We start from the raw sequence: 14,842 nt of genomic DNA on the forward strand, positions 1-14,842 counted from the left end.
CGCAGCATGCACTGCCAGCCGCTGCAGCGCCGAGTTTACCTTCCTTTTAGTAACGGCAGGGACCAGGTACAGATAAACCCAGCCATGTAGACCACCACACTATAGAGGGCGCTGCAGCGGCTGGTGGTGCAGACTGCCTGGCAGCCTTTTCCTTCCCCTGCCTGGAAGATGCGGAGCCTGCAGTGTGTAGACCCCAGCGCCGTCGTCCCGTTGGTGGAAACCGGGTGCAACTTACCCCTGCTGCTCGTCCTGCATTGCCACTTCTCCTCAAGACCTGACCAGGTAGTGGGCAGCAAGGGAGTGGGTTGCGCGCGGCGCAAAGGGAAGGGAAGAAAAGGATGCAGAGAGCCCAGGGACAGGTGCAAGCACAGCAGCTCAGGCTCATCGAGTCACCGGCTCTCTGCATTGCCAAATATGGCCAGCGCAGCAATGATAAGTACTGACCCCAAACTGTGTGTGTGTGTTGGGGTGTCATGGGCACTGGATCTAGAGGTTCTTCTTCACCCTCCTGCACGTAACATATTTTGCCCTCACCTGCAGGTCTGTCATCTTCCCTATAAGTGACAGGTTCTCTCCCCTGTATTGTGTGACAGCTTGCCATGTGACATAACTCTGTTTCCCCTCTGTGTGAGACAACTGCCTCCCTTCCCTCATCACTTCTATGTGCTTCAATCTGCCTGTTCACCATAATCTGCATATGTGTCTCTATTTGTTTTAATCTTTCTGCCATCCAGCAAGCTTCCACTTTCATTTTTGCACCTTCTGTCCCATCTCTCCCTTCTCTCAATATGTGACAGCCTAACCCTCTATCCCATATTTGCCCCCCACATGGTCTCTATCTCACTATCAGACCTGTTCTCTCTCCCTGGCCCTCTCTCTCCATGACAATCTCTTTCTATCCTCCTGACATACTCTTTTTCTTGACTATCTTTCTCTCACTCCCTCTTTTTTTCCTCTCTCCCTGCCCCCCTCTCTATATCGCTCCTCTCTTTCTTTCCCCTGACACCCTGTTTGTCTCTCACTCCCCTCACACTAAGGGGCAACGGTGGGGGGCCCTTTCAAGATTTTGCTATGGGGCCCACAAGGTTCTGGTTACGCCTCTGAATAATCGAATATATACTTCTCTTGACCGTTGAAGTGAACTGCATTCTCCCATATCTGTCTATCCTATTCCTTTCTCCAAATTCATTTTTGGATGTTTGGAGGGCCTAGAAACCACACAACATAATGTTTTTGTCACTCTTCTACGTTCCATACCTTTTCCCAAATAGTGTTTAGTTCCACTATCCCAATATACATGTGACAGAATGAAGGTATATCAATAATAAGAGATATACTATACTATGGTTTTTACAAACTAGTTATTTCATTGCCATTGCCTCTGCAACACAGAAACGTGAGTAATTCACATTTCTTACATTGGTTATAGCGGTGCATGGGTCCATGCATCACTATTGATATGGCCCCTACACATGGAGCACTGTAGAGTCATTTTCTAAGCGATCTAGTCAAATTAAGTTAGATCACTTAGAAAATGGTCTGAAATCACCTAATTAGATACACTAAAATAAACACACAGTAATGAACCAACATTGATATTCTGCTTACTAGTGTGCCCCACATCAGGATTTTTCAGAGCCAGAGTTCCTTCTGTGGAGTCTGGGTCCCTGTGGAGCTGAGTAATCAGTACAGTAATCTGAAATTGGCCTGGACATTGGAAAGATTGGCACAAGGAGAAGCGGCCCTTCTCTCTCCAGCACTAGATTATTAGTGTTATTTTACATATTTATGCCTGGGTATCATTGTTGTTAGTATGCAGTAACATGAATGCCTGTGTACAATAACATAGAAGATTAGCTGATATAATGAAATTTGCATTAATATGACCACCTACTGAATCCAATTATCAAGAATGCCCGGTAGCTACTGCAAATGGTAAAAAAACAGTTCCAGTCTTGTGCTTTGAACATTAACTTAATGAGGCTTGCGAGAAGTGTTGGAAAGAAAACTAGGTGTTAAACAAATATTTTCTGATAAGGGAAAGGTACAATTAAGAGGAACACAAATACATTAACAACTTAATCCGCAATGGATATGCAGGCCTTTTACAAAATATGGGCATGGGAAAATTTGTCCAAGGACAAATATATCATTATGTTAAAACAAAGTCAAGTTAAGTACCTGCATTAATGAGCTAAATATATTGTCAATATAACCTGTTATTTTAACTAAACAATATTTGTATATTGGACCATTTGTCATGTACAGAAAATGTATTTTTGCTCAAATCTGCTTATTATATCATTGTTTGTCTACCATGCAACATTCTGGAAAGTAAAGAACTTCCTTTGCTAACTTGGAGTGACCTAGGTAACAGCAATTTCTGAGTCCCCACAGACTGCAGTCTAAAGCTTGGGCACAGCATGCTTAAGGCCCTTATTCTGGTTCACTCGCAAAGGCAAGTGCCTTCTCAAATGGACAAATCCATGTGAACTGCAGGAGGGGCAGATGTAACATGTGCGGGGTTTCACCTTCATTTTGAAGTTTATACAAAAGAATCCTGACAGATCATAATCTGCCTGCAAGGACTTCCTTTTTTTAATAATACATTTTAAATTAAAGCTTTGTAAAGGTTTCTTTTTCTGATAAATGTTAAATCTGAAGTGATTTGATTCTAGCGCCTTCAGGGATCCCCTCCTTTTCTACCTCAAGTTCTGGGTCCTATTTAACAGAGGATCTTTCCCTGAGGAGCAGCTCTAAACATTGTCTAGTGCGGTTTGGGGTCACCTCCTTCCATATATATGTATGTATATCTAGTGTCCATGAGTCTCTGAAACACTACCGACTTCTGGCTGAGAGATAAACTATATCTCTCTCTTTCTCACACATGCACAAACACAGAAGTTAGCAGACTAGCTTTCAAAGCTTTTTTTTGAGTGGGCTTACTAGTATTTTATATATACTCATTAGTTTACATGTACCATGTGCACAAATATTACTGTATTATAGAATACTCAGAAAATAAAAAGACCAACGCACAAAACGTACAAATTAAACCAAATTGTTTATTTACACGAAATAGTATATACATTGTGCAGACATAAAAATGTACAAAAAAACAAAATAGAAAAGTGTTCAAATGTGTACAAACATTGTTCAAAAATGATGTTCCTTCAAAACATTTTAAATTTCATCGGATGGATAGTAAGCTAGAAAGTAAAAAAAGAAAAAAGAAAAATAACCATCGTTACCAAAAGACCATCAGAGCTATTAAAAAATTAGTCTGACTCTGAATCGAAAACACTAAGAATACAAAAAGATTAGGTAAAAGTTATGAGTGATCCTGCAACTCAGGCTTACAGAGCAAAATAGATTTTAATTTTTTGTGTATTTTTTAACAACCATAATATCAGATCAATAAAAGTACAGTAAAACACAGCGATTTGCAACTAGCCACTGGGAGGTATATGGCACTCTAACTAGCACCAGGTGTACTATTGAGCAGGAATATGAAATGCCAAACAGATATGAAAGCACAGGCCTTATGGCGGCACACAACTTCAATAAAAAGGACTACAGTCTCGTTTTAATGCCATAGTATTTTTAATGGGATCCAGTGTAGAAATATATATTTATAAGATATGGCCTTACCATGAAACACATGACCGGCAATGTTTAGGTTGGAGGTCATTTAAAGCAGAGTCTAAAATGATAGGCACTCCGTTTTGCTCAGTAATAAGTCTAGCCCTCTGTCTGGAATTTATCACGGGTAAGTGCAGGTATCACACACTTCAGTGCTATATACTTAGTTATCCCATATCAGTACTTGATACAAAACCCCAAATGATGTGCATGACTGGCACTAGACATATAACTAACTATATATACATATAATATGTGAGTGCACAGTGTACCGCTGCCTAAAATTGGCAGGTGGAGCCAATGTAATACTTAACAGTTTCTTCCACCTAACCATATATTAGCACCAAATTCTTGCTATTTATTCATTTAATATCTCATTGCAACACTGTGTACATGTGGCTATTTGATTCACAAAGTAAATTACATAGCACTACTTAACACAACCTTAGATTTTAGCATTTATCACTGCCCTGACCTGCAATGCAAGTCCTATATCATTTGAGACATATATTAAAGAATAGGCTCAGGAAACTGTATATACAATAGCGTGGTCTCTCATCCACAGATGATAGCTCAGTCACAATGTAAAACACTATCTTAAACTCTCTTCATACCAAGCACACTATATGCTATTAAAACCGACATGTCTACTTTTCAAGATGCAGTTGAACTAATTTCACTGCAACGTAATTTGAATTCTAAACTAGTATAGAAGTGAAGGTCTTCAGACTAGCAGATTAATGAATACACAGGTCTAACAGTTCCTGGATAGACTATAAAGACCCTCTTTTTACAATACATAATTTCCAAGTGTGCAAAATAACAAAATTGTATACGCAAGAGCTGCATAAGAAATCCTTATGTCCATAAACACCTCGTTAGTATTAAATTAACAAAACGATTATTATTAGTGGTATTTTCAATTTCAGTCTGATCACATTATGTAATCAAGATAATTAACACTCTTACATATTTCATCTATTTCCTACCGACCATTCTAAAGAAACATCTTACATCTATCTTCATTTTATAAGCCCCTCCCCCGCTTTCTACATAGTCAGAAGACATGCAACACCCATTAACAACTCTAATACTTTACATATGTAATATCTCTCACTGTTACAGTATGCAGTGTGTAAGCTTTTATGTTGTGTTTTGTAATTATAGGTGTAAATATACATGATTAAATATGCATTTGTCAAATGTATCCTCCAGGTGACTGCCTTTAGGTAAATACACTACACCTACATTTAAGAATGGGACACATGGGCATTCAATCAATAAGCATGTTTCAGCTACAGTACACCAATATCACACATTATGGAAAGGTGTTGATGTATTTCTAAGTACACATGAAAACCGTTTCTTAATTAACACAGTAACAATATGGCACAATATGGATTGATGGCAGCAGCTCCTTCAGATCCCCCACAATATATTTTCCTAACGAGCACACGATTGTAACTTTCACAGCTCCGCATGTCTTATTCTGGCAAAGCAGTGATAAATACTCAATGTCTTAGAGAGAAATCTCTAGACCCACCACCAAGTTTAACGACCTATGCCTGTCACTGGTCTACATGATGTTTTCTTCAAGTATAGCTGTTGATATAACAACAGTATCAAGTTATTGCACATGATTTCCACTGGGAATGAATCCAGCCTTATGTAATACGGTCATTTATGGGGCAATTTATAGAGCTGAATCCTGGAAGAGTCACTTTGCCTTTTCGGAGAAGATTATCTTCAGTGCCTTGGTTTATTCTTTGAATAAGCATTTTTTCATAGAGTAGTGGATGGTAAGCACCTAATGTACACGCTGCATCATAATATTGCTCATGGTAATGGCACAGATCAGTCTGTCTGTATGATGGGATGTACTCGTACACATGGACTTTTCTACACAGGGACATCATGATCAGGATACCTACAGTAAGAAACAGAAAACACAGAATGAACATTTATATTCATGCCCAGTATGCGCCACATGTTGTTTCATCAGCCGATAATATCCTATAACTATCGGACGATGAAGATAACAGCTGATAGGCTGCTTCCAAAACCGCTTTAATCACTTATTTGCTTTCAGTAAGCACTTAATGATGTCACCTCGATCCAGCAGCTCTGTCACTGAGAACATCAGCCATACAATTAAACTTAGTGAGTTATTTAGATACTTGTTTCCTAGCACGGCGCCCATCTCGTTGATTGTATGCCTTAAGTTTAAGGCACTTAAGGCATACAATCAACGCGATGGCCCCTATTTTGTGTCAATCACCAGCTAATTTGCCGGTGAAAGACAAAATCGGGTTGATCGCGTCCATCGCGGCCCCTAATAAGGGGCCGCGATGCGACTGACGCGATCAATGCGATTTTCCCATAGGGAACAATGTAAAATTATTTTTAAAGTGAAAATCGGGTTGATCGCGTTGGTGCGGGCTCGGTGGCTCGCTGCGCTCGCCACACTTTATAAGATCAACTCCACACCGACGTGGATAGTAGGGGTATGAAAAGGTCGGAGGACGCGTACCGCCGCTGCTCGCCACGCTTCGGGTTGGCGTCAATAGTGGGGTGGCGTTAACAATGGGGGGGGTGGGGCATTTGAAACATGAGGGGGGGGGTTGGTATTAAAATGTTTTTTTTTTTACATTGAAATCGATGTAAATCGGGTCTCAGGGACCATCTTACATTGATTCCAATGTAAAAATCGCGTCGATCGCATCGCATGTGATTTGGTTGGCATGCGATGCGATCGACCCGATTTTTCCGACCCGATGGATACAATCAAAATCGGTGGCGCCGTGCTAGGAAACAAGTACCGTTATTTATTTTAAAGTCCACTTTCATAGATTTTAATTGATAGACATTTGTAGCATTTTCCTATTCTTGCCATTAATGTACATGGAAATAAAGGTCTTTGGAAAAAAGAGGATCATGTAAAATATCCTAAAATTTGTGCCAGATACCCCTCATCTTTATTTGCCCCATTTCCTATTTTTCAATACTGACCACGTGACACAAAAACATTTCTCCTGGTTAGATGCAATTTTTAAGCTCTTTCTGTAATATATGGAACATGCAAGTTAAATATTTATGTGAGAAGAGTTTATAAAATACAAAAGAGCATAGCTTTTCCATATCATAATACTTGTTGCCCCCTACGGACCATTACGTTGCACCAAACATTATTGACGTGATTTTGGCTATTGGGTCTAGTTAGGTAGAACCACTGATGTTTACAGTAAAGCAACTCTCATTGCACTATCCACAATTGCTGCATTTGTAAAGAAACAAATTCATTTAAAAGAGTTAATGTCATTAGACCAGAATCGCGGCATATCTAGACTCCCAATCCAAAAGGACTTCCCATTCATTTTCTGCAATCTCTGCCTATAATAGTGTACCCATCAAAAGGAATGCAGTAGGATAAACAACCAATCAGTAGGTGTTTCTGCAAGCTCATCCCTACAGAAACCAAGCTTTTTATTAAAGAATGTAACATTTACTTTGTCAGATACAGTATATTTATAAGACGTGTAGTTCTCCAGCTGCTCTTGAGTTGTGGAGTTGGGCGCCAGCAATTGGTCCATGGCAGGAAAGCAGATACCTTTTTTTATCTACAGTAAGTTATGTCCTTGCAGAAAGATAGCTAAATGAGGACATCTGCACACTGTAAATGCTTCATAGTAATAATACTATACAGAGAGGTAAATCCTATGCATACCACACTGTAAGTACTCCAATGTATTGTGCACTGAAACTTAGAACCCCCTTCGATGGTGTGTGCTATAGCTCACAGACAGTTTGTCTAGGTACAGTCAAAAGGTCAACAAAAGGTCAACATGTGAGGAGCGCAACAGGAGTTTTTATTATTTTATTGGTGTAAATTCCAACAACTCAGCAGGTAGACCCCCAGTTAGTGTGGCGCATACAGCTCACCATGCTATGGGCCAAGTGCCTCACTCTGCTAAGGCTGCACTCAGCACACTTTACTATTGCACATACAAAGTCCATGTGGATGGTAAAGCCTGAGAAATTGAAAAAAAAAAAATAGAAAAAAGCATGTCGGCCTTTTCATGTTTTGACATTTTTCCAATGTCGACCTATTGACTGTTGACCTTTTGTCAATGTCAACCTATTGACTGTCTACCTAGACATTGTGAGTCACCCGGATCCCCTTCAATGCACCTAACATAGAGTAGGCACATACATATACTACTGTTCTCTCCTACTATAAGACGAAAAATGCATTCGGTTCAGCTAGACCCCACTGCAGGCAGTTACTGTGTAAACCAGATAAGTCAGATAGAAGCCAACGATTCCATTTGTATCCAAACAGCGCTGAGGTCATGGGTTTGTTTCCCACTATGGCGCTGACTGTGTGGAGTTTGTATATTCTCCCCGTATTTGCGTGGGTTTCCTCCGGGTACTCCGGTTTCCTCCCACAGTCCAAAAATATACTGTTAGGTTAATAGGCTCATAACAAATATTAACCCTATAATGTCTGTGTGTGCGTGTACATGTGGTAGGGAACATAGATTGTAAGCTCCACTGGGGCAGGGACTGTGAATGTTTGAATATTCTCTGTAAAGCGCTGCGTAATATGTGTGCGCTATATAAGAAACTGTTAATAAATAATAATAAATATCACGTTGACCATGATTTATGACAAGGATTGCACTAGTACTAGAAATTAATTAGGGGGGGTATTCAATCCCAGGTCATGACTGTCGGGACTCACAACATTTTCGACTCGCTCACCTGTTATTTGGCAGGCGGGATTCAATGTCCCGCATGCTGAATGACAAAAAGGGAAAGTCTGTGGAAACGGCCGGGAATCATCGAGATACGGTCATGATCTTGACAATCCACGGCTGTTCTCTGCAAAATGGGCCCAACTGCTTTTAAAGTTGGGTCCGTTCTGGCAAGACGCCTCTTCAATGCTGTAGGGGAAGACAACTTTGACAAGGCACCCGCCACTATTTCCCCCTGTCAGAAATAGCGGCGAGGGATTGAATACCGTCCTAGATGTACCTTTATGGCGTATTATTGTTCAACAAATGACTGTTTTAAATAGAAAACAAGATAATTAGATGCATACATGTCCAGTACAATAGCTGCAATCCCTATTTATTATTTAAATGCAACATGCAGTGGCTAATATGTCATTTCTCTATAATGAGCAACTAGAGAGCACTAAAGGTCATCAGCAACCTTCCAATTCATGAAAGGCATTGTATTAGCATGTTGCAACCAGGAAGCAAACTGAACACAAAAAAGGTAGTAAAACAGATCAACGTAGAAATTCAGGAAAAACAGAAACAACATGATAATCATCTGTTCTTATAGGAAAGAAGGTGAAAACTTTTCTTTTTTGGTATGCAAATGCATTGTTTGCAATGCACTTGGGAATCTTGCCCCAATGGTCTCATTCTTATCATGATTGTAACTTATTATGACATAACTTTAGCCAAGTAACATTATCAGGAATCAGGATTGAAAATGCTCAATCCAGGATTCCCGGGATCAGCCTCCCTACGAGTCTGCAGTCCCTCAAGGAGGCCCTCCGTCCCGCCCGCTCACCAGACCCTATAGTCCCTCTCTGGCCTGCTCGACAGCAGTGCAGCACCCAAATCCAGCCCATTAAACATGACCAGCCTCGTCCCGACTCCCGCCCGTCTGTGCGTGCCGTGGCTCAGCTGCAGCCTCACGCAGCACGCCAGCTGAATCCTCCTCCATGGTTAAAATGTCAAGCACGGCTGAAGGGACAGACTGGCGTGGGGCTGCACTGCGTGACCTCTGATGTTATGCAGCTCGCAGCCCACTCAGCTGTGCAGCGTCTGAAGCTAGGACCTACCCGGAAAGCTGAAAGCGGCTGCAGACTGGCAAAGAAAGACACGATAGTGAATACATGATGGTAATACTGGTCAGTTAAAAGGAACCATTATTGCAATCAACTGTTGCATGTTTCCTTTGGAGGAACACCAAGGGGGGCAGGAACATTGGTTCTAGAAATAGAGCACTGCCACAGGCTGCAGAGTGTTTGTCCATAGCGTCCTTCCGCATCTTACTGTGTGTACGTGCCATTCCAGGCACTTTGCAAGCAGGTACTGCAGGATAAAACACTTAACACTCCCTTCTCTTTTTTCTTTTATTATTTTCTTGTAATGGACTTTTTTTCCTTGGTATTATCAGGGATGTCTCACATCAAATATTGGAGTAAGACAATCAAACAACCTTTAGTAACAGCTTCTGCCATATCTGTAGCACAGCATGTAAAATTATACAGTAGTTATAAGCGGATTGCTTGGTACTTTATCGCTCTACAAGATTTGCTAAATTGTCCATTGTGTATACTATGTGCATTAGATGTATGTTTGGATGTACCAACCTACTATAGAACATGATGTGTGAGGTCATAAAGCATTAGTGCAATACTACTGATTAAGAGGGAGTCTTTTTGAGGGCTGCGTGTGACTTAAAACTGTTCAAATTTCACATCTACGATGCCGTGCATGTCTCATAGCATAATGTTGCTGCACTATTAATAACTGGCACTATAGCGGCTCAAGGAACATGGAAGATGCCTCAGGTGGTGTCACACTGATACCCCTTTTTCATTAGACAAGCCGGGTCGCACTCGGGCAGGTGACGTTATAGGGAGGCAGGGCAGCGCTGGGAGATTAGAGCATCTCCCAGCGCCTGCTTCTACATTGCAGTGAATGGGACCCTTGTTGCATCGACCCTGGATACCTGTTTCCACTGCCCCTGGACCCAGGAGCGTCCTGGGTCCAACCCAGGTAACTACCCGGGTTGGAGTCCTGGGTCAGCCGACCTGGAATTTCTGATTTGGTTGCATTTTCAGTCGCAAAAAATGCATCAACCCAGGTTATTTCTGCTAGTGGAAAAGGGGTATAACTCACTGACTCTAATGTAGGTAATAGTAGTGGAGCAGAGTTAAGGGCAGATCAAGTGACAGGTGCCTGATGACGTTTTGTACATGATGGGTATTGGTTCAAGTATCAGAAATATGTCAGAAAAAATTGAATGGCCCTTCTTAGACTGTATTGTGTATTTATAGTTTTTCATTTATATTTATTTGTGATCAATAATTGAGTTTGTGATATGCATTCATGATGTTTTATGTGAGTTCCCACGACAACTGCGGCCATTTATCCAACTTACGTTCAGGGTTGGCCCGACCATTAACCTGGTTATGTGGCTGCACAATTTTACTGTACTGCATAGTTTTACTGTATTTTTTAAGTTACTTCAGATTATATAAAAGCAGTCTTCCATAAAAATAGATCAACTGAGTTATTGACATTCTGATGGATCTTAATAAAATTGTGGCTGAGAGGAAAGAAGTCTTGAGGAGAGTTGGTGAGTACATGTATAAGCGACTCTACTGTGGTGTTCTAAGGGTTCTAATGTGTGGTATAACGTGTATAAGGGGTACTAAGTGGTGTGGAGTAATGTCACTAATAGACACTTCTATGCGGTGCAATGTGAACGGATACTAACCTGAGGCAACGCCCTTCCTCATGAAGCCACACTCCTATCTATTCTACTAAGGGATTACCAAAAGAAATTAGGCTTGGGCCAGCCCTGCCTGCATTATCTTTCACCATCAAATTGCAAAGCGTTTCTCTTGGATATACTGGAATTTCTCTGATTGCACTTCAGCTTTGTATCTCCTCTGTGATGTAAATGTTTAGTTATTTAAGTCTTTTTCTGATAAATTATGCAGCTCGTGTACCATTTCTGCTTGACTACACTGCTTGCTTACATTTATATCATGAGAAACTATAACTTCAAGTGTCCTTTCCTCTGTTGATGACATATCACTGTCCATTCTGTATTCTGCATTACCATTTACTGTATGCCTTCCACATACATGATTTTACACTTTGTATTCTAAAATTGTATACTCAAGCCTCTCTTTTGTCTAAATCCTTGCAAATTAGTTTTACACCTTCCTGACTGATGTCCTGTACTACATCTTTGTGTGATGTGTAACAATAAAAATGATGAATACCTTAGCTAAAACAGGAACAAATACAGATCCTGAAAAATTCCCACTAGTAACCAACCATTCAACTGAGCTCACATTTGTTTTATACATCACTCTGCTGCCTCTTGTTCTTTTGCCAAATCATTTTCCATTCCACTATATGAGAGTCAAATACAAAGATTTTGAGTTTTTTAATAATTTCATTTTGGCATAATTCTTCAAATTCTTTGCTAAAATCTAGACAAGCTACATCTAGTTATTTAAATATGAGAAAAGCTGCTTTTTTGTATAAATTGTTGTTTTCAGAGTCTGCCATCCCCCTTCCCCTGTAGCATGTATTATGATGCTGGAATCAAGCTGTCAGATAGATGCTGCATTAAAGTAGAATCCAAGATGTGTTTTGCATGTTTATCAGTGAATGAGATCTCAACAGTCAGCCAGCACATTAGACTGGATTCTATAAAGACTATATACCGCCTTTATTTACTCCCATCTATTCAGAGCACACGGTGTGGCTATTTAAAAAAAAAAAAAAAAAAAAAGACTGTACTTCACTGAAGTTGTGTTTTACCTGTGCGTCATAAAATATTTATTTCTTGTAACCTATAATATAGAGTTGGTAATATAACTTGAGTAGACTTTCTGACATTTATGACTTCGCCTCTGCGAGTTCATGCAGAGTAAGTGGCGACATGATGTGAATAATCATAGCTCATACATTTCTGAAAATCAGGTGGTACTGCCGCATTGCCAAAATAGTGGGAAAGTCTCCTGGAGTCGGAAACACACAAAGAGAAAAATTCCCGCACCAGTCTGTTGGTAGACGGTCCTCTACCCTCAGAAAATTTCCTCAATGGGGAGAAAACCAATATTTTACCCAAAATAGGTCTGAGGGGTGCCACCCACTACTTTGATATAGACATAAACACCCACAAGAAAAAAGAAGTATTTCTGTGGGTGCACTGAGGACCAAATAATAACTATCATAAAAATTAACCTTTAATGTTTATCTTCTAAAAAAGTCTCATATACAGTACAAGAGACCTGATATCCTTGTTGTGGTGAAATATTAAAAAATAGAATGTGAATAAAGAGATGAAAATCTACGTGAAAAAATTAAAAAAGAAGAAAGAGAGACATACAAATGTGTGTGTGTATGAGTCTATGATTTCAATATTGTACTTTCATAGTGCTTTTTCATAGATCTCAAAATGTAGCCTTATTTCCTTTGGTAAAGAGTCACTTTCCCTTTTGCACATAATTTGTGTCTAAACCAATTATAAGGGTTCACTGGATATAACTTTTCAATAACATGAGGAGATTAATGGCTCCTAAGGATCCAGTGAGAAAAGTAGCCTTTCAAGTTCACCTCAGCGTATAAATAAGTGTGGTGCCTCCTGAGATAAGTACCCCTTATTCATATGTAAGGATACATTCAATAAACATCACTATGCAGTATTCCGTACAGGATACAAATGGCAGGTTTAGCTATCCAGTGATATTACTGTATGCGTCCTATGTCCTTATATACAGTATCAGGTATAGCTAGTGGAAAGACTCTGTAGAAATATGGTATCCGTATTTAAGCGGTTTATCTGCCGGATCCCTTAGTAACAGAGTGGGGGTACTCAATAGTATTTTAGAGGTCTGGCATTGATTTAACACAACCAAAATGATTTATTACCCATGTCATGAGCGGGTTACCGCTGGGATGAAAGTTGCGTGCATATATTCATGCCAGCCTCATACACTGATTTTAATGATCTATGCGATCTGTATATAGTGTCTTTTATGACAGTAGTAGTACCTCTAATTCCTACCCGTAATTATAGCGGTATTACCGCCGGGTTTCAAACAATAGCTCCTTCTACAAGTATCTTTCCACATTAATACTATAAATTATGTAGGTGATTTAAATATATCCCCACTGCCGTTTGATAGCTATCTTATGTTAAATATGTATCCTGTAGCAGACCTGTAAGTGTTCAATAATCCCTTTGCAAGGTTTATACTCCTCACTTCCACGTTATCGGAATTTATACTCCTCCGTGGTGTAGGGTACACACTGTGCACGCTATACATACAATCTCCAGATCAGGATGTCAGTACATGTATTCTGACTAAATTATCGGAGCTGTGCGTCTGTTATTATTAAACATATGAATCTCAGTTTTTCTCATTGGTTAAGAGGGTGCTTCTCATGGGACAATAAATGTACAGGAGCAGGGAACAGGTTAATGTGTTCCCTGTACTCCGCGCTGTGCCGACTCAATACAGTAGGAAATTGCCCTTTTTCATACACACTATCCAATGTTTAAATAATCCCCTGGGTAAGTGGATTTTTTTATATAGTATAGTTACAGTATTAGGGTTTTTATTTCTCCTTCATCAGTCACACAAAAGGCACATTAGTGTGGACGAGATAAATTATGTATAAACGTGCCGCTTTTTATTAGCTACTTACTCCGCCTGTTCAGCGTGGATGAGAATTTACTGCAGTACAAAGTTTTATTGAGACTATCGCAGATAAGGGGTTGTGTCATTTAACACACTATTCCCATGTCCCTGCTCAGTAGCTGTATCTCTCGGGATCAACCGCTCAGTTTGAGATACACGTTACTGCCGCTCTTAAATGTTAGCCGGGTTACACGTTCAGTGTTCCCCCGGCTCTCGTAGCGTGCTTAGTCTCTTCCCCTGTGTGGGGTTAAATTGTAGCTAATATAGCAGCACTAATGTATCAAGGATGTTGCTACTGAGATTGATACTTATAAGGTGAACTTCTAGGCATAAGACATGTAATACATTTCTGGCTAACTACACACACATAGCATTCTCTCTATCTACAGCCTACGATCGTTTCACACAAGCTTTATCAAGATGCCTTGAAAAAGCTTGTGTGAAACGATCGTGCACGCAACTTTCATCCCAGCGGTAACCCGCTCATGACATGGGTAATAAATCATTTTGGTTGTGTTAAATCAATGCCAGACCTCTAAAATACTATTGAGTACCCCCACTCTGTTACTAAGGGATCCGGCGGATAAACCGCTTAAATACGGATACCATATTTCTACAGAGTCTTTCCACTAGCTATACCTGATACTGTATATAAGGACATAGGACGCATACAGTAATATCACTGGATAGCTAAACCTGCCATTTGTATCCTGTACGGAATACTGCATA

The 14,842-nt window shown here is 40.1% G+C and overlaps 2 protein-coding genes across 5 annotated transcripts in view; one reads left to right on the forward strand and one right to left on the reverse strand.

Moving 5' to 3' along the window:
- The window catches only part of LOC146060609 (pinopsin-like), a 251,475-nt gene that overhangs the window by 234,557 nt on the left and 2,076 nt on the right, over positions 1-14,842 (forward strand). The gene's annotated exons all lie outside the window — the stretch shown is intronic.
- Positions 3,052-14,842, reverse strand: part of ST6GAL2 (ST6 beta-galactoside alpha-2,6-sialyltransferase 2) — a 135,849-nt gene continuing 124,058 nt past the window's right edge. The window contains exon 7 of the mRNA XM_083173998.1: positions 3,052-5,569. Coding sequence (XP_083030124.1) covers positions 5,307-5,569 — 263 coding nt within the window. The 3' untranslated portion in view covers positions 3,052-5,306. The remainder of the gene's footprint in view (positions 5,570-14,842) is intronic.

The sequence above is a fragment of the Crinia signifera genome, chromosome 2 (genome assembly GCF_055691185.1).
Source record: "Crinia signifera chromosome 2, ASM5569118v1, whole genome shotgun sequence".
In the NCBI taxonomy this organism is placed as follows: Eukaryota; Metazoa; Chordata; class Amphibia; order Anura; family Myobatrachidae; genus Crinia; species Crinia signifera.